The sequence below is a fragment of the Pseudophryne corroboree genome (assembly GCF_028390025.1).
Source record: "Pseudophryne corroboree isolate aPseCor3 chromosome 2 unlocalized genomic scaffold, aPseCor3.hap2 SUPER_2_unloc_1, whole genome shotgun sequence".
In the NCBI taxonomy this organism is placed as follows: Eukaryota; Metazoa; Chordata; class Amphibia; order Anura; family Myobatrachidae; genus Pseudophryne; species Pseudophryne corroboree.
Genome location: NW_026967488.1, coordinates 1,121,219 through 1,149,003, shown reverse-complemented (window position 1 = coordinate 1,149,003; position 27,785 = coordinate 1,121,219). Strand labels below are relative to the sequence as shown.

At 49.7% G+C, this 27,785-nt stretch overlaps 1 protein-coding gene across 3 annotated transcripts in view; it reads left to right on the top strand.

Annotated features, from left to right (window-relative positions):
• The window catches only part of LOC134983037 (uncharacterized), a 241,036-nt gene that overhangs the window by 200,704 nt on the left and 12,547 nt on the right, over positions 1-27,785 (top strand). For all 3 annotated transcript variants that reach the window (XM_063948737.1, XM_063948736.1, XM_063948735.1), the window contains 3 exons: positions 2,308-2,403; positions 17,610-17,666; positions 22,360-22,422. In XM_063948737.1, the coding sequence (XP_063804807.1) occupies positions 2,308-2,403; positions 17,610-17,666; positions 22,360-22,422 (216 nt within the window). The remainder of the gene's footprint in view (positions 1-2,307; positions 2,404-17,609; positions 17,667-22,359; positions 22,423-27,785) is intronic.

Below are 27,785 nucleotides of genomic sequence, written 5' to 3'. Positions count from 1 at the left end.
TGTCTAATCTCTCCTCTGTGACGGGGGAATTATCTCACCCCTTTTAACCTCTTTGTGGGTAATATTTTGAAAAATCCCTTCTTAGTGGATGCCTACGTCACAAAAGCTACTGTCCAAATGTCAGGTTCCTAATCCTTATGGTTCAGGATTTTGTGATGAGTCAGTGGTATTTGCCTTTTTATATGCAGTTTGTTTTTGTAGTTTTTCAGTTTGTTTTACTCCTTGTAGCCTGAGACCCTGTTGGCCACATGGTTAATGGCCGCCGTGGCACTAAAGGGTTTAACTCTTAGCTGCCCAGCACCATTTTAATGAACAATGGGCGCTTGGCGCCACTTTTAATAATACACTGGTGTTAGGCACCATTTTTAAATGTTGTAGGCGCCAAGTGTAAGAAATCTTTTAAGAAAAAGTGTTTTAATGTGTGCGCCATGGTCCCGGACCTCTCTGGCGACCGCGGCAGTAAGGATAACCCCCGGTGCGCTGGCATGTGTGGGGCCGGGCGAGAGGGGAGTCGCTACAGTCATGAAGATCAGCTCACGCTGCAGCGCTCTGTGCTGAACGCCGGGGCCCGCAGCGGAGAAGGGAGCCACTGCAGCTGGGAGATCAGCTCCCGCTGCAGCTCTGTGTATGAGCTCTGTTCCCGGCGCCTCAGCACTACGGAGGTGGCAAGCCACGGCCTCATGCTGGACTTCAGGGGGGTGTACTGCAGGCCGGCTCACCGCCGGACGCTTCGGTGAGGCTAGCCGGCTCCCTACGCGGCGAAGGGACCAGAGTGCGCCGCTCATGGGGGACCTGGCTAGCCAGCTACCCATGAGGCGAGGGGTATGGAGGCGGACTGCCCGAATGCTGGGTGATCGGGATAGCCGGCTCCCAGTGCAGCCATTAATCGGTTAAGTTGCTGCTGCAGCCAGGATGATTTTCCTGGGCTGCAGAGCTCACAAGTAAACACACAAGTAAAGAAAAGGTTTCAAAACAATGTAAATATATTGTATTGTGAGGCTGCAGTGCCTGAGTATGTGGAGCCTGTGCGGGGCACAGACTTAAAGTGTATTTAAACAGAAAGTTACAATGTATCTAAATGAATATTAAAGTGAAATGCACTTACTTGATTGATTTGTGTCCCAGGAGGGGGGAATCCATTACTGCGCAGACTGTTGGAGTCCTCCAGTCCTTTCCCCCAAAAACAGAATGCCTTCCCCTCTAGCCTCCCACATAAAAGTATCATGGGGAGCGAGAGGAGAAGCTCAGCTTCCTAACAAGCTGAGTGGTTTTCTGGAGCTCCATAGAGATCACCCTCGGTGAGCAGGAAACCCTGACCTGGGATCTAGGATGCCCATCTCTGGAGCCCGATTTCAGGCTGCAGATAGTGAGCTGGGTCCCGGACTGATTCCTGGAAGTAAGTTTAGGCGGGAAAACTTCCCCCTGCCCAGAGTGAACGTCACCAGGGCGGATACCAATCCTTCAGGATGGGATGGTCAAAGGAGAGTGACCACTCCCCCCCCCCACCCCCCCCTGTGGTATTGTGTATAAGAGTAGGATAAAAAGGAGGGCTGCTGCTCTATGAAAGTGTATTTATACCATTTTCACTCTGCTGTAAACATCTTGCTGTATTGCTGAAGTTCTTTTCAGAACTATTTGGGCAAATAAAACATCTTGTGACCTATAGGGCTAGGCCAAAGCTAGCTCCGTTCTTCGGCTGTCCAGGGTGCACCCAGAGTCTCCAAGCTCCGCCTTCCGTCTGCTACCGTGCCATGCTTAGGCAAGCGACTATTGGGGACTAGTCAACACCACACAGGGGTGGTGAGACAGCGTGTCAACGCATACAGAGCAGACCCGTGGTTACAGACGCCACGGCAACAGGGAGTCTGGTGGTGGCAGCGTAGTACACACCCACTGTGCCGTGGGTGGAGTCAGTAACAGACTGTTACTGATGGTAAGCGGGAATCCCCTATTTGGCCAGGTCCCGTGTGACCTAAAACTCCATTTTGTGACTGGGGGCGAGACGTGAGGCGAGGAGGGCTTTCGTACGGCACCTTCCGGTCACATTCCTCTTTACTTTTTAAACTCCCATAATTAAATGTTATATTTTTTTCAAATATAAGAGTGCTCCCATAGTGTCTAGTGCATAGTGTCCTTTTCTCCGGCCATTATAGCTAAAACATGCTTTTTGTCATGTGTGGGTTACAGGTTACTATGGGGATCGCTGTTCTCTGTTTCCTAACTACTATTACTAAAACAACGCCACAAATATGATAATACATATCTGATTACTTATGCCTGTGCCATGTTTCGTTTTTATTCCCAAAGGCAACTCAAGAGGCCATGTGATTGGTTGGATTTTTGCTGGAATCTGTGTAGTCGGCATTGGAATTGGAATATTCCTTGTATATTATTTCTCAAAAAGTGAGTACAGTGTGCAGCTCCATTCTCAGCTTTCCCTGTGCAGCTCCTTCATCCGCTTTCCCTGTGCAGCTCCTTTCTCTGCTTTCCCTGTGCAGCTCCTTTCTCCACTTTCCCTGTGCAGCTACTTTCTCCGCTTTCCCTGTGCAGCTCCTTTCTCCGCTTTCCCTGTGCAGCTCCTTTCTCCGCTTTCCCTGTGCAGCTCCTTTCTCCGCTTTCCCTGTGCAGCTCCTTTCTCCGCTTTCCCTGTGCAGCTCCTTTCTCCGCTTTCCCTGTGCAGCTCCTTTCTCCGCTTTCCCTGTGCAGCTCCTTTCTCCGCTTTCCCTGTGCAGCTCCTTTCTCTGCTTTCCCTGTGCAGCTCCTTTCTCCGCTTTCCCTGTGCAGCTCCTTTCTCCGCTTTCCCTGTGCAGCTCCTCTATCTCTCCGCTTTCCCTGTGCAGCTCCTCTCTCTCCGCTTTCCCTGTGCATCTCCTCTCTCTCTCTTCGCTTTCCCTGTGCAGCTCCTCTCTCCGCTTTCCCTGTGCAGCTCCTCTCTCTCCGCTTTCCCTGTGCAGCTCCTCTCTCTCTCCGCTTTCCCTGTGCAGCTCCTTTCTCCGCTTTCCCTGTGCACCTCCTTTCTCCGCTTTCCCTGTGCAGCTCCTCTCTCCGCTTTCCCTGTGCAGCTCCTCTCTCTCTCCGCTTTCCCTGTGCAGCTCCTCTCTCTCTCCGCTTTCCCTGTGCAGCTCCTCTCTCTCTCCGCTTTCCCTGTGCAGCTCCTCTCTCTCTCCGCTTTCCCTGTGCAGCTCCTCTCTCTCTCCGCTTTCCCTGTGCAGCCCCTCTCTCTCCGCTTTCCCTGTGCAGCTCCTCTCTCTCTCCGCTTTCCCTGTGCAGCTCCTCTCTCTCTCCGCTTTCCCTGTGCAGCTCCTCTCTCTCTCCGCTTTCCCTGTGCAGCTCCTCTCTCTCTCCGCTTTCCCTGTGCAGCTCCTCTTTCTCTCCGCTTTCCCTGTGCAGCTCCTCTCCGCTTTCTGTGTGCAATTATTTGAGAGCTAACTCAACAAAAAAGACAGATGGGTGAAAATGAGCTGCCTAACTCTCATGAAAGAAAGTCATGAAAGTAACTAGGACTCCCCTTGTTGCCGGGCACAGCAGATAGCTGCTGATGGATCACCCATTACTACATCCTTCCGACGCCCTCTTGCCCAGGACACGTTTTGTCTCTAGGTCTTTGCTGGCCATTTTACTTGATGCAGCTAATGCTCTTGTCCACCAATTTGAACATTATTATTATTACCAGTTATTTATATAGCGCACACATATTCCGCAGCGCTGTACAGAGAATATTTGGCCATTCACATGGAGCTTACAATCTATGGGGCAGATGTATTAACCTGGAGAAGGCATAAGGAAGCAATCAGCTCCAATATGTAAATTAACAGTTCGGATCTGATTGGCTGGTGCCTTTATCACCTTACACATATCACTGGTTTATCACTTCCTTATGTCTTCTCCAGGTTAATACATCTGCCCCTATATTCCCTATGTACACACAGACACATTCATGTTAGGGTTAATTTTTGTTGGGAGCCAGTTAACCCACCTGTATATTTTTGGCTTGTGGGAGGAAACCGGTGTACCCGGAGGAAACCCACGTAAGTACGGGGAGAATATACAAACTCCACACAGTTAGAGCCATGGTGGGAATTGAACCCATGACCTCAGTGCTGTGAGGCAGTAATGCTAACCACTACATCATCCGTGCTGCCCCACATCTACACATAAGATAAGCACCAGATAGAGCACATGAAATATGACATTAATAGAGTCTTGGGAGTGTTCACCAATAATAGTGTTTTTACTGCTCACTGGTTCCTGTCTCTGGGCCCTTTCCCCGTTCTTCATCCATACATTTGCCTAACATAACCCCATACCTATTTCCTACACTCACATTGGCACTTTTGTTTGACCACCTATATACAGGGTGGGGTATATTAAGATACATCGACGCCCCTCGCCGCGATGTTGATAGCATATGTACTAACATATGCGATCAATATCGCAATGCGGTGACGGAGGCGATACCTGTTAGGTGGTCTGCGGGGGGTCTCCGTCACTTCCATGGGGTCCCCACACTGCCTTGACGCCGGGAAGCAGCAGCAGGCTGCCCCCAGCACCTCCCCCCTGCAGCCGGAAGGACGTCCGCCGGCGTTGCTAGGGGGAGGAGGAGATTACCTTCCGGGTCCAGGGCAGCCTGGAGGAAGGCAAGCCGGGGAGGAGGGGGGGTTGGCGTCTGCGGCGGCGAGTTGTGGCGGACGGCGATAAGAAGCCCATAGGCTTCTATAGGGTATCGCCATCCAGAGATGGCGATACCCTGGATGGCGAAAACGCGGCGGTAGGGTCTTAGTAAATTTGAAAATGCGGTCAAACACCCGTTTTCGGGGTTTTACAGCATTTTTCCTTTAGTGCATCCCGCCCACAGACTTTATCCCAATGCCACTGTTTATCTTACTATGGTCCTTTTCACCCCCCTCCCTTTTTTTGCTCTCCGCTCTTTACCCAATGCGCTGAAGTTGTTGTTTCTCCTATGGTATGGCTTCTTCACTTCTAGAATAAATAATTAATCAGAAACAGAATGGGTGTCTGTCAGGTGGGGTGAGATAAGCCGACAAATATCCCGAACGGAGGTCTCCCGCCCTACAGATAGATATTGTCCCTATGCAGAAAATAATTTTTCATAATGAAATGGCGGCCCTCTAATCACTGGAAATGTGTACTCAGTCACAGTGTAGATGGTTACCTGCTCATCCTTTTACCTGCATAGGCTCTTTTCTGGTTTCAGTTTCCATAACAAATGTGCAATGGTCGTGTTATGGGACAGTGTTTCTGTAAATGTCTTCCACAGTGGAGGCAGCCATATTGTCTGAACCAATATTTCTCTTACGTCCTAGAGGATCCTGGGGTCCATATCAGTACCATGGGGTATAGACGGGTCCACCAGGAGCCATTGGCACTTTAAGAGTTTTATAGTGTGGGCTGGCTCCTCCCTCTATGCCCCTCCTACCAGACTCAGTTTAGAAAATGTGCCCGGCGGAGCCGGTCACAGCTAGGGGAGCTCCCCTGAGCTTCTTTAGAAAAGTTTTATTTAGAGTTTGTTTTTTTTACAGGAGGCTGCTGGTAACAGCCTCCCTGCATCGAGGGACTGAGGAGGGGGGGGGGAGCAGTGTCCGCCCTGCGGAGTCTTGAGCCACTATCTCCACTGACTGGACATTGAGCTCCCGAGGAGACAGATCGCGCCCCGCCACAGGGGAACGCTCACCCCGGCAGCCAGCCGCCATCCCCTCACAGAGCTGAAGTTTGGCGAGTTAGTCACTGTGCCCCCTTACAAGTGGGGAGTCAGTGTGAAAAAGGCAGCTTAAGGGTGGCCGCGCTCCGGGAAGCGGTACTGCGGTGCGGCGCTGTGAGGGGCGCTCTGAGCCAGCACAAAACCCTACACTGACCACATCTAGCCTGTCGGGATTTGCGGATCTCAGCCAGCACAAAATTCCTCAGGCCAGTATAATCTTCAAGAGCGGGAAGACAGCGCCATTGAAGGGGCGGAGCTTCTCCTCAGAGCGGACCCAGCAGCGTTCAGCACCATTTTTCCTGCCTGCAATCACTGCCAGTGGATGTCCAGGTCCCTCCAGTGCAACTCCAGCTATCTGTGCGGTACCAGGGGGTTGTAGAAGGGAGGGGTGTCTGTATAAAGGCTGTGTCACCTATTAAGGGACACAAAACTGTGTACAGTAAAATTTCTTGTGGGACCTTCAAATAGCGCAATTATCACACGGCAGCCTAAAAGTAATCACAATTTCCAAAAGGTACCCCTCCAAAAGTACCCAGAAATTCTAAAATAGAGAAAACTGGATATCAGAAAGGATGTTCCCTTTTTCTTCATTTTATCTATTTTATGGGTTTAATGTGATGAGCGCCTGAGGGAACATCCTTACTGATATCCAGTTTTCTCTATTAAGGGACACAGTCAGTGCGAGTTGGGGTTTCCCTATAGCGCTGTAGGTGGGTTGGTTCCAATCTCTGTGTCTCTGCCATTCTTGGGGGTGAAACTCTGTCTAAATAAATACCCTGTGTGTTTGTGGGGTGTTTGGTGTGTGTGACAACATGTCTAGGGACATTGTTTCATAGGCTGCAGAGGATTTATCTTCCCAGGAAGACTCCATACCATGTAATCAGGATTGCACTGTTGTAGCACAGATCCCAGCTAGAGAGCCAGAATGGTTAGTCTCTCTGAAGGGGACTATTTCTCAGATTTCTGATAGGGTTGCTAGGACTGAGCATGCCACTCAGGTCCTCCAGTCCTCTATGGTTGTATGGTCTGATACTGCTTCCTCGGGGTTCCCTGCGGTACATTCTCACAAACGTGCACTTGCAATGCTTCCGCAGGATGATACGGGTACCGATTCTGACGCTGCAAACGGTGACGGGGATGTGTCGAGGGGGACGGCATCACTTGCTAAGGGGGTGCAGTTGATGATTGAAGCTGTAAGGGATGTGTTGCACATCACTGACACAGCTCCTGAGCAGGAGGAGGAGGCCTTTTTCACAGACAGTAAAAAGCCCCCCCCCTCACCTTCCCGGAGTCCAAAGAATTGAATGCTATCTTTGAAAAAGCCTGGGAAAATCCGGAAAAGAAATTCCAGATCCCTAAGAGGGTCTTAGTTGCTTTTCCTTTCCCAGACGAAGATAGGAAAAAGTGGGAGTCTCCGCCGATAGTTGACGCCTCTGACTCCAGGCTGTCCAAACAGGTGGTATTACCAGTCCCTGGATCTACCGCGTTGAAAGACCCGGCATTTTGCAAGGTGGATGCGACGCTAAAATCCATTGACACGGCTTCAGGGGCCATACTGCGGCCTACTATAGCCTGTGCTTGGATTGCTAAAGCTATTGCCAGGTGGTCAATCACTCTGCAGGAGGAGTCGACTACGATGGATAAAGGTGACATGGATTTATTTTTACGCCATATTCAGGATTCTGCAGGATTCCTGGTAGATTCCATGAAGGACCTGGGTTCCATGGCTGCGGGGATCTCCTCCATGTCCGTCTCGGCTCGCAGAGGTCTCTGGCTGCGCCAATGGTCTGCGGATGCGGAATCCAGAAAAAGTGTGGAGGAGTTTCCTTATACAGGTCAGGCTCTCTTTGGGGAGGCACTAGATGCGTGGATTGCCACGGCTACAGCGGGTAAGTCTCCTTTCTCTATCGTCCTAGTGGATGCTGGGGTTCCTGAAAGGACCATGGGGAATAGCGGCTCCGCAGGAGACAGGGCACAAAAAGTAAAGCTTTTCCAGATCAGGTGGTGTGCACTGGCTCCTCCCCCTATGACCCTCCTCCAGACTCCAGTTAGATTTTTGTGCCCGGCCGAGAAGGGTGCAATCTAGGTGGCTCTCCTAAAGAGCTGCTTAGAAAAAGTTTAGCTTAGGTTTTTTATTTTACAGTGAGTCCTGCTGGCAACAGGATCACTGCAACGAGGGACTGCGGGGAGAAGAAGTGAACTCACCTGCGTGCAGGATGGATTGGCTTCTTGGCTACTGGACATCAGCTCCAGAGGGACGATCACAGGTACAGCCTGGATGGTCACCGGAGCCGCGCCGCCGGCCCCCTTGCAGATGCTGAAGTCAGAAGAGGTCCAAAATCGGCGGCTGAAGACTCCTGCAGTCTTCTAAAGGTAGCGCACAGCACTGCAGCTGTGCGCCATTTTCCTCTCAGCACACTTCACACGCAGTCACTGAGGGTGCAGGGCGCTGGGGGGGGGCGCCCTGGGAGGCAAATGTAACCTATATAAAGGCTAAAAATACCTCACATATAGCCCCCAGAGGCTATATGGAGATATTTAACCCCTGCCTGGATTCACAAAATAGCGGGAGACGAGCCCGCCGGAAAAGGGGCGGGGCCTATCTCCTCAGCACACGGCGCCATTTCCTCTCACAGCTCCGCTGGTCAGGACGGCTCCCAGGTCTCTCCCCTGCACTGCACTACAGAAACAGGGTAAAACAGAGAGGGGGGGCAAATTTATGGCGATATTTTTATATATATATATAAAGCAGCTATAAGGGAGCACTTATTATAAGGCTATCCCTGTTATATATAGCGCTTTTGGTGTGTGCTGGCAAACTCTCCCTCTGTCTCCCCAAAGGGCTAGTGGGTCCTGTCTTCGTTAGGAGCATTCCCTGTGTGTCTGCTGTGTGTCGGTACGTGTGTGTCGACATGTATGAGGACGATATTGGTGTGGAGGCGGAGCAATTGCCAAATATGAGGATGTCACCCCCTAGGGAGTCGACACCAGAATGGATGCCTTTATTTATGGAACTACGGGATAGTGTCAACACGCTAAAGCAGTCGTTTGACGACATGAGACGGCCGGACAATCAATTAGTGCCTGTCCAGGCGACTCAAACACCGTCAGGGGCTGTAAAACGCCCTTTGCCTCAGTCGGTCGACACAGACCCAGACACAGGCACTGACTCCAGTGGTGACGGTGACGAATCAACCGTATTTTCCAGTAGGGCCACACGTTATATGATTTTGGCAATGAAGGAGGCGTTACATTTAGCTGATACTACAGGTACCACTAAACAGGGTATTATGTGGGGTGTGAAAAAACTACCTATAGTTTTTCCTGAATCAGAAGAATTAAATGACGTGTGTAATGAAGCGTGGGTTGCTCCTGATAAAAAGCTGAAAATTTCAAAGAAATTATTGGCATTATACCCTTTCCCGCCAGAGGTTAGGGAGCGCTGGGAAACATCTTCTAGGGTGGACAAGGCGCTAACACGCTTATCTAAACAAGTGGCGTTACCCTCTCCTGAGACGGCCGCACTTAAAGATCCATCAGATAGGAGGATGGAAAATATCCAAAAAAGTATATACACACATGCAGGTGTTATACTACGACCAGCTATTGCGACTGCCTGGATGTGCAGTGCTGGGGTAGTTTGGTCAGAGTCCCTGATTGAAAATATTGATACCCTGGACAGGGACAATATTTTACTGTCGTTAGAACAAATAAAGGATGCATTTCTTTATATGCGTGATGCACAGAGGGATATCTGCACACTGGCATCACGGGTAAGTGCTATGTCCATTTCGGCCAGAAGAGCTTTATGGACGCGACAGTGGACAGGCGATGCGGATTCAAAACGGCATATGGAAGTTTTGCCGTATAAAGGGGAGGAGTTATTTGGAGTCGGTCTATCAGATTTGGTGGCCACGGCTACAGCCGGGAAATCCACCTTTCTACCTCAAGTCACTCCCCAACAGAAAAAGGCACCGACTTTTCAACCGCAGCCCTTTCGTTCCTTTAAAAATAAGAGAGCAAAGGGCTATTCATATCTGCCACGAGGCAGAGGTCGAGGGAAGAGACAGCAACAGGCAGCTCCTTCCCAGGAACAGAAGCCCTCCCCGGCTTCTACAAAAGCCTCAGCATGACGCTGGGGCTTCTCAAGCGGACTCGGAGACGGTGGGCGGTCGTCTCAAAAATTACAGCGCGCAGTGGGCTCACTCGCAAGTAGATCCCTGGATCCTGCAGATAATATCTCAGGGGTACAGGTTGGAATTAGAGACAGATCCACCTCGCCGTTTCCTGAAGTCTGCTTTACCAACGTCCCCCTCCGAAAGGGAGACGGTTTTGGAAGCCATTCACAAGCTGTACTCTCAGCAGGTGATAGTCAAGGTACCTCTTCTACAACAAGGGAAGGGGTATTATTCCACTCTTTTTGTGGTACCGAAGCCGGATGGCTCGGTAAGGCCTATTCTAAATCTGAAGTCCTTGAACCTGTACATAAAGAAGTTCAAGTTCAAAATGGAGTCACTCAGAGCAATGATAGCGAACCTGGAAGAGGGGGATTTTATGGTATCCTTGGACATCAAGGATGCGTATCTCCACGTTCCAATTTACCCCTCACACCAGGGGTACCTCAGGTTCGTTGTACAAAACTGTCACTATCAGTTTCAGACGCTGCCGTTCGGATTGTCCACGGCACCTCGGGTCTTTACAAAGGTAATGGCCGAGATGATGATTCTTCTTCGAAGAAAAGGCATATTAATTATCCCATACTTGGACGATCTCCTAATAAGAGCAAGGTCCAGAGAACAGCTAGAGATGGGATTAGCACTGTCTCAAGAAGTGCTAAAACAGCACGGGTGGATTCTGAATATTCCAAAATCCCAGTTAATGCCGACAACTCGTCTGCTGTTCCTAGGGATGATTCTGGACACGGTTCAGAAAAAGGTTTTTCTCCCGGAGGAAAAAGCCAAGGAGTTATCCGAGCTTGTCAGGAACCTCCTAAAACCAGGAAAGGTGTCTGTACATCAATGCACAAGAGTCCTGGGAAAAATGGTGGCTTCTTACGAAGCAATTCCATTCGGCAGATTCCACGCAAGAATTTTCCAAAGGGATCTGTTGGACAAATGGTCAGGGTCGCATCTTCAGATGCACCTGCGGATAACCCTGTCTCCAAGGACAAGGGTGTCTCTTCTGTGGTGGTTGCAGAGTGCTCATCTATTGGAGGGCCGCAGATTCGGCATACAGGATTGGATCCTGGTGACCACGGACGCCAGCCTGAGAGGCTGGGGAGCAGTCACACAAGGAAGAAACTTCCAGGGAGTATGGACGAGCCTGGAAACGTCTCTTCACATAAACATTCTGGAACTAAGAGCAATCTACAATGCTCTAAGCCAGGCAGAACCTCTGCTTCAGGGAAAACCGGTGTTGATCCAGTCGGACAACATCACGGCAGTCGCCCATGTGAACAGACAGGGCGGCACAAGAAGCAGGAGTGCAATGGCAGAAGCTGCAAGGATTCTTCGCTGGGCAGAGAATCATGTGATAGCACTGTCAGCAGTGTTCATCCCGGGAGTGGACAACTGGGAAGCAGACTTCCTCAGCAGACACGATCTTCACCCGGGAGAGTGGGGACTTCATCCAGAAGTCTTCCACATGCTGGTAACCCGTTGGGAAAGACCAATGGTGGATATGATGGCGTCTCGCCTCAACAAAAAACTGGACAGGTATTGCGCCAGGTCAAGAGATCCGCAGGCAATAGCTGTGGACGCGCTGGTAACGCCTTGGGTGTACCAGTCGGTGTATGTGTTTCCTCCTCTGCCTCTCATACCAAAAGTATTGAGAATTATACGGCAAAGAGGCGTAAGAACGATACTAGTGGTTCCGGATTGGCCAAGAAGGACTTGGTACCCGGAACTTCAAGAGATGATCACGGAAGATCCGTGGCCTCTACCTCTAAGGAGGGACTTGCTTCAGCAGGGTCCCTGTCTGTTTCAAGACTTACCGCGGCTGCGTTTGACGGCATGGCGGTTGAACGCCGGATCCTAAAGGAAAAAGGCATGCCGGAAGAAGTCATTCCTACTTTGATTAAAGCAAGGAAGGAAGTAACCGTGCAACATTATCACCGAATTTGGCGAAAATATGTTGCGTGGTGCGAAGATCGGAGTGCTCCGACGGAGGAATTTCAACTGGGTCGATTCCTACATTTCCTGCAATCAGGATTGTCTATGGGTCTCAAATTGGGATCTATTAAGGTTCAAATTTCGGCCCTGTCGATTTTCTTTCAAAAAGAATTGGCTTCAGTCCCTGAAGTCCAGACCTTTGTTAAGGGAGTGCTGCATATACAGCCTCCTGTGGTGCCTCCAGTGGCACCGTGGGATCTCAATGTGGTTTTGGACTTTCTAAAATCTCATTGGTTTGAACCACTAAAAAAGGTGGATTTGAAATATCTCACATGGAAAGTGACCATGCTTCTAGCCCTGGCTTCGGCCAGGAGAGTGTCAGAACTGGCAGCTTTATTTTACAAAAGCCCATATCTGATTTTCCATTCGGACAGGGCAGAACTGCGGACTCGTCCGCATTTTCTCACTAAGGTGGTGTCAGCATTTCATCTGAACCAGCCTATTGTAGTGTCTGCGGCTACAAGTGACTTGGAGGACTCCAAGTTACTGGACGTTGTCAGAGCATTAAAAATATATATTGCAAGGACAGCTGGAGTCAGAAAATCTGACTCGTTGTTTATATTGTATGCACCCAACAAGATGGGTGCTCCTGCGTCTAAGCAGACGATTGCTCGTTGGATCTGTAGCACAATCCAACTTGCACATTCTGTGGCAGGCCTGCCACAGCCTAAATCTGTAAAGGCCCACTCCACAAGGAAGGTGGGCTCATCTTGGGCGGCTGCCCGAGGGGTCTCGGCATTACAACTTTGCCGAGCAGCTACGTGGTCAGGGGAGAACACGTTTGTAAAATTTTACAAATTTGATACTCTGGCTAAGGAGGACCTGGAGTTCTCTCATTCGGTACTGCAGAGTCATCCGCACTCTCCCGCCCGTTTGGGAGCTTTGGTATAATCCCCATGGTCCTTTCAGGAACCCCAGCATCCACTAGGACGATAGAGAAAATAAGATTTTACTTACCGATAAATCTATTTCTCGGAGTCCGTAGTGGATGCTGGGCGCCCATCCCAAGTGCGGATTATCTGCAATAATTGTACATAGTTATTGTTAACAAATTCGGGTTATTGTTGAAGGAAGCCATCTTTCAGAGGCTCCGTGGTTATCATACTGTTAACTGGGTTTAGATCACAAGTTGTACGGTGTGATTGGTGTGGCTGGTATGAGTCTTACCCGGGATTCAAAATCCTCCCTTATTGTGTACGCTCGTCCGGGCACAGTACCTAACTGGAGTCTGGAGGAGGGTCATAGGGGGAGGAGCCAGTGCACACCACCTGATCTGGAAAAGCTTTACTTTTTGTGCCCTGTCTCCTGCGGAGCCGCTATTCCCCATGGTCCTTTCAGGAACCCCAGCATCCACTACGGACTCCGAGAAATAGATTTATCGGTAAGTAAAATCTTATTTTTTTCCCCTCAGCTGCACCAGCTACGAAGAAGCCTTTTGCACCAGCCACGTCACAGTCCTTTCGGCCCGTGAGGCCTAGAAAGAACAAACCTTCGAACACCTTCTTCAGAGGTGGTCATGCTAAAGGAAAGGACCCTGCTCCCGCTGGCTCCCAGAACCAGAAGCCCGCTTCTGATACCCTAAGTCCTCCGCATGACGGTGGACAGCTGGGCCTGGAGGAAGGTCAGGTGGGGGCAAGACTCCGGCATTTCAGCCACGTCTGGGTGTCGTCGGGCCTGGACTCCTGGGTGCTGGATATAGTGTCCAGAGGGTACAGGCTGGAGTTTCAAGAGCTCCCGCCTCACCGTTTCTTCAAGTCAGGCTTACAGACAGAACAATTCTTCTGGAAGCTATCCAAAAGTTGGTGGTGTCCAGGGTCATTGTTCCAGTTCCACCTCATCAGTGGAACAAAGGTTACTATTCGAACCTTTTCGTGGTACCGAAGCCGGATGGTTCGATACGGCCAATTCTGAACTTAAAATCTTTGAACCCCTACCTCAGGGAGTTCAAATTCAAAATGGAGTCTCTGAGAGCTGTTATCTCAGGTCTGACGGAGGGGGAGTTCCTGGTGTCCCTGGACATCAAGGATGCGTACCTCCACGTTCCCATCTGGTCTCCACATCAGGCATATCTCAGGTTTGCACTGTTGGGCGATCACTATCAGTTTCAGGCGCTACCGTTTGGCCTCTCCACAGCACCGAGGGTCTTCACCAAGGTGATGGCGGAGATGATGGTTCTCCTGCGCAAGCAAGGGGTGAACATAATTCCATATCTGGACGATCTCCTGATCAAGGCGTCGTCCAGGGAGAAGTTGTTGCGATCCATTGCTCTCACGACACATCTGCTCAATGAGCACGATTGGATCCTGAACCTTCCAAAGTCTCATCTGGAGCCGACAAGGAGGCTGTCTTTCCTGGGAATGATCCTAGACACGGAAGTGCAGAGGGTGTTTCTGCCGGTGGAGAAAGCATTGATGATCCAATCAATGGTCCGGGATGTCTTAAAGCCTACCCGGGTCTCGGTTCATCAGTGCATCCGCCTTCTGGGGAAGATGGTTGCCTCCTACGAGGCTCTACAGTACGGAAGGTTTCATGCTCGATCCTTTCAGCTGGATCTCTTGGACCAGTGGTCGGGATCTCACCTACACATGCATCAGAGGATCCGTCTGTCTCCGAAAGCCAGGATCTCGCTCCTCTGGTGGATACAACTGCCTCACCTTCTGGAAGGCCGAAGGTTCAGAGTTCAGGACTGGATCCTTCTAACCACGGATGCAAGTCTAAGTTGGGGAGCAGTCGCTCAGGGGAAAACCTTCCAAGGACGGAGGTCGGATCAAGAATCCCTTCTCCCGATAAACATTCTGGAGCTAAGAGCCGTGTACAACGGCCTTCTACAAGCAGCACACCTTCTACAGGATCGGGCTGTTCAGGTGCAGTCTGACAACGTGACCACAGTGGCCTACATAAATCGACAAGGCGGAACGAAGAGCAGAGCTGCCATGTCAGAGGTGTCAAAAATCCTCCTCTGGGCAGAAAGGAACGCGGTGGCGATGTCGGCAATCTTCATTCCGGGTGTAGACAACTGGGAAGCAGACTTCCTCAGCAGACACGATCTCCATCCAGGAGAGTGGGTCCTCCATCCGGAGGTGTTCGAGGAGGTTACCGGTTGGTGGGGGGTTCCTCACATAGACATGATGGCCTCCCGCCTCAACAAGAGGCTGCGGAGGTACTGTTCCAGGTCGAGAGACCCACAGGCAGTGGCGGTGGACGCACTGGTAACACCGTGGGTGTTCACGTCAGTGTATGTGTTCCCTCCACTTCCTCTGATACCAAGAGTTCTTCAATTCGTAAGAAGAACAAAGGTTCTGGCAATCCTCATTGCTCCGGACTGGCCAAGGAGGGCTTGGTACGTGGATCTGCTGGATCTTCGGCCGGAAGATACAAGGCCGTTACCTCTTCGGGAGGATCTGCTACTGCAGGGGCCGTTCGCTTATCAAGACTTTCCACGGCTACGTTTGACGGCATGGCGGTTGAACGCCAGATCTTAGCTCGGAAGGGTATCCCGAGTGAGGTCATTCCTACCCTGATACAGGCTAGGAAGGGGGGTAACGTCTAAACATTACCATCGCATTTGGAAAAAATATGTTTCTTGGTGCGAGTCCAAGAAGTTTCCTGCGGTGGAGTTTCAACTCGGACGTTTTCTCCTTTTCCTGCTAGCAAGGGTGGATGTGGGACTGAGATTGGGCTCCATCAAGGTCCAGATCTCTGCTTTGTCCATCTTCTTCCAAAAACAATTGGCTGTCCTCCCTGAGGTTCAGACCTTTTTGAAAGGGGTTCTGCACATCCAGCCTCCCTTTATGGCGCCAATGGCACCCTGGGATCTTGATGTGGTGTTGCAGTTCCTGCAGTCTGCTTGGTTCGAGCCTCTGCTGGAGGCTGATCTCAAGTTTCTCACGTGGAAGGCGGTCACTTTGTTGACCTTGGCTTCTGCACGACGTGTGTCGGAATTGGGGACTTTATCTTGTAAAAGCCCCTATCTGATCTTCCATGAAGACAAGGCGGAACTAAGGACTCGTTCACAGTTCCTGCCTAAGGTTGTATCGGCTTTCCATATCAACCAACCTATTGTGGTGCCAGTGGCTACTGACTCCTCAATTGCGTCAAAGGCCTTGGATGTAGTGAGGACTTTGAAGATTTATGTGAAGAGGACTGCTCGTCATAGGAAAAGTAACACTCTGTTTGTCCTCTATGATCCCAAGAAAATTGGGTGTCCTGCTTCTAAGCAGTTGGTTTCACGCTGGATCAGGTTCACTATCCAGCATGCTTATTCCACGGCAGGATTACCGTGTCCAAAATCTGTGATGGCCCACTCTACTCGTAAAGTGGGCTCTTCCTGGGCGGCTGCCCGGGGTGTCTCGGCGGTACAACTCTGCCGAGCAGCTTCTTGGTCTGGGTCGAACACGTTTGCCAAGTTTTACAAGTTCGACACTTTGGCCTCTGATGACCTCAGGTTTGGTCAAGCAGTGTTGCAGGAGCCTCCGTGCTCTCCCTCCCGTACTGGGAGCTTTGGTACATCCCCATGGTACTAATGTGGACCCCAGCATCCTCTAGGACGTAAGAGAAAATAGGATTTTAATTACCTACCGGTAAATCCTTTTCTCGTAGTCCGTAGAGGATGCTGGGCGCCCGCCCAGCGCTGCGTTTTCTTTCATAGTTTTTATGGTTCAGTACTGCCTGGTTCCTAGGTAAGTTCTGCGTTATTTACTTTTTCAGCTGTTGCTGAGTTGTTTCGGCATGTTAGCCGGATTTGCCTGTTGTGTGATCTGGTATGAATCTCGCCACTATCTGTGTAATTTCTTCTCTTGAAGTATGTCGTCTCCTCGGGCACAGTTTCTAGACTGAGTCTGGTAGGAGGGGCATAGAGGGAGGAGCCAACCCACACTATTAAACTCTTAAAGTGCCAATAGCTCCTGGTGGACCCATCCATACTCCATGGTACTAATATGGACCCCAGCATCCTCTACGGACTACGAGAAAAGGATTTACCGGTAGGTAATTAAAATCCTATTTTTTGAGAGTGCAGCCTGTCCAGTCACTAGGAGCCAGTGACATCACTGAGAGCGCAGCCTATCCAGTCACTAGGAATTAGTGACATCACTGAAAGCGCAGCCTATCCATTCACAAGAAACCAGTGACATCACTGACAGTGTGACCTATCCAGTCACTAGAAACTAGTGACCCCACTGAGAGTGCAGCCTATCCAGTCACTAGGAGCCAGTGACATCACTGAGAGTGCAGCCTATCCAGTCACTAGGAACCAGTGACATCACTGAAAGCGCAGCCTATCCATTCACAAGAAACCAGTGACATCACTGACTGTGCGACCTATCCAGTCACTAGAAACTAGTGACCCCACTGAGAGTGCAGCCTATCCAGTCACTAGGAGCCAGTGACATCACTGAGAGCGCAGCCTATCCAGTCACTAGGGATTAGTGACATCACTGACAGTGCGGCCTATCCAGTCACTAGGAACCAGTGACATCACTGAGAGTGCAGCCTATCCAGTCACTAGGAACCAGTGACATCAGTGAACCATGGCTGTGTATTGTAGTTAAGCACGTGGAATATCTGCCTACACATACTGTAATGTAGGTACAGGGGCTGTGCAGGTCACCTCTATTTATTACTAAAGTGACATCAGACAGTAATCCTATCTGTGTGTTTGATCTTAGAATATGTTATTAAAAAAATGTTTAAACTAAAATCCAATTTTTGCCACATTTAAGAAAAACGTGGAGCTCCGAATCGTGTAGAAAATGGTGAACGAGCACAGCAGGGTGAAGGTGAGTCCATGGGGCAGCGTAGACTACCGTGTGCGCAGTGTGTGTGTGTGTGTGTGTGTGTGTGTGTGTGTGTATGTATATATATATATATCTATATATATATACATATATATATATATATATAATGTTATAGGGAATTTAATTTTACTTGTTTCTTGTAATAGTTTTTCTCAGTATATAATGTGGTTAATTTACTTTATTTGTGCTTTGTTTTTATTAGTGGGTGTGTATATATTATGTACAGTTCCTCTATCATTCATTCATTCAGTCATACATCCACTCTATATATGCTTTTAGCGTTTCCCTGTGGGTATAATACACTGCAGAGCATTTCCCTGTGGGTGTTATACACCGCAGAGCGTTTCCCTGTGGGTGTAATGCACAGCAAAGCGTTTCCCCGTGGGTGTAATACACCGCAGAGCGTTTCCCTGTGGGTGTAATACTCCGCAGAGCATTTCCCTGTGGGTGTAATACACCGCAGAGCGTTTCCCTGTGGGTGTAATACACAGCAGAGCGTTTCACCTAGGTGTAATACACAGCAGAGCGTCTCCCCTAGGTGTAATACACAGCAGAGCGTTTCCCTGTTGGTGTAATACACAGCAGAGCGTTTCCCCTAGGTGTAATACACAGCAGAGCGTCCCCCCTAGGTGTAATACACAGCAGAGCGTTTCCCTGTGGGTATAATACACTGCATAGCATTTCCCTGTGGGTGTTATACACCGCAGAGCGTTTCCCTGTGGGTGTAATGCACAGCAAAGCGTTTCCCCGTGGGTGTAATACACCGCAGAGCGTTTCCCTGTGGGTGTAATACACCGCAGAGCGTTTCCCTGTGGGTGTAATACACCGCAGAGCGTTTCCCTGTGGGTGTAATACACCGCAGAGCGTTTCCCTGTGGGTTTAATACACCGCAGAGCGTTTCCCTGTGGGTGTAATACACAGCAGAACGTCTCCCCTAGGTGTAATACACAGCAGAGCGTTTCCCTGTGGGTGTAATACACAGCAGAGCGTTTCCCTGTGGGTGTAATACACAGCAGAGCGTTTCCCCTGAGGGTGTAATACACAACAGAGCGTTTTCCCTGTGGGTGTAGTACACAGCAGAGCGTTTCCCCTGTCTGTGTTATACACAGCAGAGAGTTTCCCCTGTGGGTATAATACACAGCAGAGCATTTTCCCTGTGGGTGTAATACACCGCAGAGCGTTTCCCCTGTGGGTGTAATACACAGCAGACCGTTTCCCCTGTGGGTGTAATACACAGCAGAGCGTTTCCCCTGTGGGTATAATATATCGCAGAGCGTTTCTCCTGTGGGTGTAATATACTGCAGAGCGTTTCCCCTGTGGGTGTAATATACCGCAGAGCGTTTCCCCTGTGGGTGTAATATACCGCAGAGCGTTTCCCCTGTGGGTGTAATATACCGCAGAGCGTTTCCCCTGTGGGTGTAATATACCGCAGAGCGTTTCCCCTGTGGGTGTAATATACCGCAGAGCGTTTCCCCTGTGTGTGTAATATACCGCAGAGCGTTTCTCCTGTGGGTGTAATATACCGCAGAGCGTTTCCCCGGTGGGTGTAACACACTGCAGAGCGTTTCACCTGTGGATGTAATATACTGCAGAGCGTTTCCCCTGTGGGTGTAATATACTGCAGAGCGTTTCCCCTGTGGGTGTAATATACTGCAGAGCGTTTCCCCTGTGGGTGTAATACACTGCAGAGCGTTTCCCCTGTGGGTGTAATACACTGCAGAGCGTTTCCCCTGTGGGTGTAATACACTGCAGAGCGTTTCCCCTGTGGGTGTAATATACCGTAGAATGTTTCCCCTGTGGGTGTAATATACCGCAGAGCGTTTCACCCGGTGGATGTAATACACCGCAGAGCATTTCCCCGGTGGGTGTAATACACTGCAGAGCGTTTCCCCTGTGGGTGTAGTACACAGCAGAGCGTTTTCCCTGTTGGTGTAATACACGGCAGGGCATTTCTCCTGTGGGTGTAATAGACTGCAGAGCGTTTCTCCGGTGGGTGTAATACACTGCAGAGCGTTTCCCCGGTGGGTGTAATACACAGCAGAGCGTTTCCCCTAGGTGTAATACACAGCAGAGCGTTTCCCCTAGGTGTAATACACAGCAGAGCGTCTCCCCTAGGTGTAATACACAGCAGAGCGTTTCCCTGTGGGTGTAATACACAGCAGAGCGTTTCCCTGTGGGTGTAATACACAGCAGAGCGTTTCCCCTGTGGGTGTAGTACACAGCAGAGCGTTTCCCCTGTCTGTGTTATACACAGCAGAGAGTTTCCCCTGTGGGTATAATACACAGCAGGGCATTTTCCCTGTGGGTGTAATAGACCGCAGAGCGTTTCCCCTGTGGGTGTAATACACAGCAGACCGTTTCCCCTGTGGGTGTAATACACAGCAGAGCGTTTCCCCTGTGGGTATAATATATCGCAGAGTGTTTCTCCTGTGGGTGTAATATACCGCAGAGCGTTTCCCCTGTGGGTGTAATATACCGCAGAGCGTTTCCCCTGTGGGTGTAATATACCGCAGAGCGTTTCCCCTGTGGGTGTAATATACCGCAGAGCGTTTCCCCTGTGGGTGTAATATACCGCAGAGCGTTTCCCCTGTGGGTGTAATATACCGCAGAGCGTTTCCCCTGTGGGTGTAATATACCGCAGAGCGTTTCTCCTGTGGGTGTAATATACCGCAGAGCGTTTCCCCGGTGGGTGTAACACACTGCAGAGCGTTTCACCTGTGGATGTAATATACTGCAGAGCGTTTCCCCTGTGGGTGTAATATACTGCAGAGCGTTTCCCCTGTGGGTGTAATATACTGCAGAGCGTTTCCCCTGTGGGTGTAATACACTGCAGAGCGTTTCCCCTGTGGGTGTAATATACCGCAGAGCGTTTCACCCGGTGGATGTAATACACTGCAGAGCGTTTCCCCTGTGGGTGTAGTACACAGCAGAGCGTTTTCCCTGTTGGTGTAATACACGGCAGGGCATTTCTCCTGTGGGTGTAATATACTGCAGAGCGTTTCCCCGGTGGGTGTAATACACTGCAGAGCATTTCCCCGGTGGGTGTAATACACTGCAGAGCGTTTCCCCGGTGGGTGTAATACACTGCAGAGCGTTTCCCCCGGTGGGTGTAATACACAGCAGAGCGTTTCCCCCGGTGGGTGTAATACACAGCAGAGCGTTTCCCCTGTGGGTGTAATATACCGCAGAGCGTTTCCCCTGTGGGTGTAATATACCGCAGAGCGTTTCCCCCTGGTGGGTGTAATACACCGCAGAGCATTTCCCCTGGGGTGTAATACACTGCAGAGCGTTTCCCCTGTGGGTGTAATACACTGCAGAGCGTTTCCCCTGTGGGTGTAATATACCGCAGAATGTTTCCCCTGTGGGTGTAATACACTGCAGAGCGTTTCCCCGGTGGGTGTAATACACTGCAGAGCGTTTCCCCGGTGGGTGTAATACACTGCAGAGCGTTTCCCCAGAGGGTGTAGTACACAGCAGAGCGTTTTCCCTGTTGGTGTAATACACGGCAGGGCATTTCTCCTGTGGGTGTAATATACTGTAGAGCGTTTCCCCGGTGGGTGTAATACACTGCAGAGCATTTCCCCGGTGGGTGTAATACACTGCAGAGCGTTTCCCCGGTGGGTGTAATACACTGCAGAGCGTTTCCTCGGTGGGTGTAATACACAGCAGAGCATTTCCCCTGTGGGTGTAATACACAGCAGAGCATTTCCCCTGTGGGTGTAATATACCGCAGAGCATTTCCCCCCGGTGGGTGTAATACACCGCAGAGCATTGCCCCTGTGGGTGTAATACACTGCAGAACGTTTCCCCTGTGGGTGTAATACACTGCAGAGCGTTTCCCCTGTGGGTGTAATATACCGCAGAATGTTTCCCCTGTGGGTGTAACACACTGCAGAGCGTTTCCCCTGTGGGTGTAATACACTGCAGAGCGTTTTCCCTGTGGGTGTAATACACAGCAGAGCGTTTCCCCTGTGGGTGTAATAAACCGCAGAGCGTTTCCCCGGTGGGTGTAATACACTGCAGAGCATTTCCCCGGTGGGTGTAATATACCGCAGAGCGTTTCCCCTGTGGGTGTAATATACCGCAGAGCATTTCCCCGGTGGGTGTAATACACTGCAGAGCGTTTCCCCTGTGGGTGTAATATACTGCAGAGCATTTCCCCGGTGGGTGTAATACACTGCAGAGCGTTTCCCCTGAGGGTGTAATACACTGCAGAGCGTTTCCCCGGTGGGTGTAATACTGCATTTTGGCTTTCCATGTGTATAAAGCTGTAGTGGGGATACCTGTCCCCTTTCCGTTAGGAGGACAGGTCCGTCCAGACCCCGCCCATTGTGCCAGGGGTAACTTTTCACCAGTGGAGTGAGGCAATTTGGGGAGGATTGAGTAGAAATGAGGGAACAGGTTCTTATTTCTGATTTGTGGGTCATTGACCTCTTATTGAAGGTGTGGCACAGGCTGTCCTTATATGACACGCATGAAATTCTAATATACAGTACAGTATATATTATATATATAATCAGCAGCCTCCACAATAGCTCCGCCCTCTCCGCTTTAATTCTGCTCTGGGTGGAGCTGTTCTAACTCCGCCCCTCCACATTGTACATGTGCAGTGAGGTTAGATGTCACATGGGCTCTGTGTATAGAAGATGTTAATGTCATTCTTGTAACATTTAAGGACCACGTGAGGATGGGAAACGTGATGAACAACCGCAGGAACGAAACCCTATGTTGGGCGGAGGTGAGTGACTGGGAAAGGGGGGCTCTAATATACTGTCCATATAAATCTTTCTACTAGTATATTGATCTGTGTCACCATTGTCCCTTCCCCCCACGCTCCCTGTACGTCTCTTCATTCCTACATGTGGGCACAAGTGGAGACCTGTAAGACGGCAGATATCGGTAGTGTACCGGCATCAGATAATACCTGTGAGACGTCAGATATCGGTAGGGTACCGGCATCAGATAATTCCTGTGAGACGGCAGATATCTGTAGTGTACCGGCATCAGATAATACCTGTGAGACGTCAGATATCGGTAGTGTACCGGCATCAGATAATTCCTGTAAGACGTCAGATATCTGTAGTGTACCGGCATCAGATAATTCCTGTGAGACGTCAGATATCTGTAGTGTACCGGCATCAGATAATTCCTGTGAGACGTCAGATATCGGTAGGGTATCGGCTTCAGATAATTACTGTGAGACGGCAGATATCGGTAGTGTACCGGCATCAGATAATTCCTGTAAGACGTCAGATATCTGTAGTGTACCGGCATCAGATAATTCCTGTGAGACGTCAGATATCTGTAGTGTACCGGCATCAGATAATTCCTGTGAGACGTCAGATATCGTTAGTGTACCCGCATCAGATAATTCCTGTGAGACGGCAGATATCGGTAGGGTACCCGCATCAGATAATTCCTGTGAGACGGCAGATATCGGTAGGGTACCGGCATCAGATAATTCCTGTGAGACGTCAGATATCGGTAGTGTACCGGCATCAGATAATTCCTGTGAGACGGCAGATATCTGTAGTGTACCGGCATCAGATAATACCTGTGAGACGGCAGATATCGGTAGGGTACCCGCATCAGATAATTCCTGTGAGACGTCGGATATCGGTAGGGTACCGGCATCAGATAATTCCTGTGAGACGGCAGATATCGGTAGTGTACCGGCATCAGATAATTCCTGTGAGATGTCAGATATCGGTAGTGTACCGGCATCAGATAATTCCTGTGAGATGTCAGATATCGGTAGTGTACCGGCATCAGATAATTCCTGTGAGACGGCAGATATCGGTAGTGTACCGGCATCAGATAATTCCTGTGAGACATCAGATATCTGTAGTGTACCGGCATCAGATAATTCCTGTGAGACGGCAGATATCGGTAGAGTAACGGCATCAGATAATTCCTGTGAGACGTCAGATATCGATAGGGTACCAGCATCAGATAATTCTTGTGAGACGTCAGATATCGGTAGGGTACCAGCATCAGATAATTCCTGTGAGACGTCAGATATCGGTAGGGTACCAGCATCAGATAATTCCTGTGAGACGTCAGATATCGGTAGGGTACCAGCATCAGTTTATTCCTGTGAGACGTCGGATATCGGTAGGGTGCCAGCATCAGATAATTCCTGTGAGACGGCAGATATCGGTAGGGTACCAGCATCAGATAATTCCTGTGAGACGTCAGATATCGGTAGGGTACCGGCATCAGATAATTCCTGTGAGACGGCAGATATCGGTAGTGTACCAGCATCAGATAATTCCTGTGAGACGTCAGATATCGGTATGGTACCAGCATCAGATAATTCCTGTGAGACGGCAGATATCGGTAGTGTACCAACATCAGATAATTCCAGTGAGACGGCAGATATCGGTAGGGTACCAGCATCAGATAATTTCTGTGAGACGGCAGATATCGGTAGGGTATGAGAAATAGATAATTCCTGTGAGACGTACGATATCGGTAGTGTACCGGCATCAGATAATTCCTGTGAGACGTCCGATATCGGTAGTGTACCGGCATCAGATAATTCCTGTGAGACGTCCGATATCGGTAGTGTACCGGCATCAGATAATTCCTGTGAGACGTCCGATATCGGTAGTGTACCGGCATCAGATAATTCCTGTGAGACGTCCGATATCGGTAGTGTACCGGCATCAGATAATTCCTGTGAGACGTGAGATATCGGTAGTGTACCAGCATCAGATAATTCCTGTGAGACGTGAGATATCGGTAGGGTACCAGCATCAGATATTTCCTGTGAGACGTCAGATATCGGTAGTGTACCGGCATCAGATAATTCCTGTGAGACGGCAGATATCGGTAGGGTGCCGGCATCAGATAATTCCTGTGAGACGGCAGATATCGGTAGGGTATAAGGTAGTCTTTTCCTGGAAAGCCAGGCCCATTTCCGCAAGGTCACGCCCCCTAGGCACGCGCATATTCATCACTATTCTAGTGGCAATTATGGGTGGGGGGCGCCAGGGAATGTTTTGGCTTGGGGGAGAAAATTTCCTAGTTACGCCACTGGTGTCGGCATCAGATAATTCCTGTGAGACGTCAGATATAGGTAGGGTATGAGCATCAGATAATTCCTGTGAGACGTCAGACATCAGTAGGGTACCAGCATCAGATAATTCCTGTGAGATGTCAGATATCGGTAGGGTGCCGGCATCAGATAATTCCTGTGAGACGTCAGATATCGGTAGGGTACGAGCATCAGATAATTTCTGTGAGACTGCAGATATCGGTAGGGTATGAGCATCAGATAATTCCTGTGAGACGTCCGATATCGGTAGGGTACCGGCATCAGATATTTCCTGTGAGATGTCAGATATCGGTAGGGTATGAGCAATAGATAATTCCTGTGAGACGGCCGATATCGGTAGGGTGTAAGGTAGTCTTTTCCTGCAATGCCACGCCCCTTTATGCAAAGCCATGCCCATTTCCGCAAGGCCACGCCCCCCTAGGCACGCACATATTCATCACTATTCTAGTGGCAATTATGGGTGTGGGGGGGCGCCAGGGAATGTTTTGGCTTGGGGGAGAAAAATTTCTAGTTACGCCACTGGTGTCGGCATCAGATAATTCCTGTGAGACGTCAGATATCGGTAGGGTACCAGCATCAGATAATTCCTGTGAGACGTCAGATATCGGTAGGGTATCGGCTTCAGATAATTACTGTGAGACGTCAGATATCGGTAGGGTACCAGCATCAGATATTTCCTGTGAGATGTCAGATATCGGTAGGGTACCAGCATCAGATAATTCCTGTGAGACGTCAGATATCGGTAGGGTATCGGCTTCAGATAATTACTGTGAGACGTCAGATATCGGTAGGGTACCAGCATCAGATATTTCCTGTGAGATGTCAGATATCGGTAGGGTACCGGCATCAGATAATTCCTGTAAGACGGCAGATATCAGTAGTGTACCGGCATCAGATAATACCTGTGAGACGTCAGATATCGGTAGGGTACCGGCATCAGATAATTCCTGTGAGACGGCAGATATCTGTAGTGTACCGGCATCAGATAATTCCTGTGAGACGTCAGATATCGGTAGTGTACCCGCATCAGATAATTCCTGTGAGACGTCAGATATCGGTAGTGTACCCGCATCAGATAATTCCTGTGAGACGGCAGATATCGGTAGGGTACCCGCATCAGATAATTCCTGTGAGACGGCAGATATCGGTAGGGTACCGGCATCAGATAATTCCTGTGAGACGGCAGATATCGGTAGGGTACCGGCATCAGATAATTCCTGTGAGACGTCAGATATCGGTAGTGTACCGGCATCAGATAATTCCTGTGAGACGGCAGATATCTGTAGTGTACCGGCATCAGATAATACCTGTGAGACGGCAGATATTGGTAGGGTACCCGCATCAGATAATTCCTGTGAGACGTCGGATATCGGTAGGGTACCGGCATCAGATAATTCCTGTGAGACGGCAGATATCGGTAGTGTACCGGCATCAGATAATTCCTGTGAGATGTCAGATATCGGTAGGGTACCAGCATCAGATAATTCCTGTGAGATGTCAGATATCGGTAGAGTACCGGCATCAGATAATTCCTGTGAGACGTCAGATATCGGTAGGGTACCAGCATCAGATAATTCCTGTGAGATGTCGGATATCGGTATGGTACCGGCATCAGATAATTCCTGTGAGACATCAGATATCTGTAGTGTACCGGCATCAGATAATTCCTGTGAGATGTCAGATATCGGTAGTGTACCGGCATCAGATAATTCCTGTGAGACGCCAGATATCGGTAGTGTACCGGCATCAGATAATTCCTGTGAGACATCAGATATCTGTAGTGTACCGGCATCAGATAATTCCTGTGAGACGGCAGATATCGGTAGTGTACCGGCATCAGATAATTCCTGTGAGACGTCAGATATCGGTAGGGTACCAGCATCAGATAATTCTTGTGAGACGTCAGATATCGGTAGGGTACCAGCATCAGATAATTCCTGTGAGACGTCAGATATCGGTAGGGTACCAGCATCAGATAATTCCTGTGAGACGTCAGATATCGGTAGGGTACCAGCATCAGTTTATTCCTGTGAGACGTCAGATATCGGTAGGGTGCCAGCATCAGATAATTCCTGTGAGACGGCAGATATCGGTAGGGTACCAGCATCAGATAATTCCTGTGAGACGTCAGATATCGGTAGGGTACCGGCATCAGATAATTCCTGTGAGACGGCAGATATCGGTAGTGTACCAGCATCAGATAATTCCTGTGAGACGTCAGATATCGGTATGGTACCAGCATCAGATAATTCCTGTAAGACGGCAGATATCGGTAGTGTACCAACATCAGATAATTCCAGTGAGACGGCAGATATCGGTAGGGTACCAGCATCAGATAATTTCTGTGAGACGGCAGATATCGGTAGGGTATGAGAAATAGATAATTCCTGTGAGACGTCCGATATCGGTAGTGTACCGGCATCAGATAATTCCTGTGAGACGTCCGATATCGGTAGTGTACCGGCATCAGATAATTCCTGTGAGACGTCCGATATCGGTAGTGTACCGGCATCAGATAATTCCTGTGAGACGTCCGATATCGGTAGTGTACCGGCATCAGATAATTCCTGTGAGACGTGAGATATCGGTAGTGTACCAGCATCAGATAATTCCTGTGAGACGTGAGATATCGGTAGGGTACCAGCATCAGATATTTCCTGTGAGACGTCAGATATCGGTAGTGTACCGGCATCAGATAATTCCTGTGAGACGGCAGATATCGGTAGGATGCCGGCATCAGATAATTCCTGTGAGACGGCAGATATCGGTAGCGTATGAGCATCAGATAATTCCTGTGAGACGTCAGACATCAGTAGGGTACCAGCATCAGATAATTCCTGTGAGATGTCAGATATCTGTAGTGTACCGGCATCAGATAATTCCTGTGAGACGTGAGATATCGGTAGTGTACCAGCATCAGATAATTCCTGTGAGACGTGAGATATCGGTAGGGTACCAGCATCAGATATTTCCTGTGAGACGTCAGATATCGGTAGTGTACCGGCATCAGATAATTCCTGTGAGACGGCAGATATCGGTAG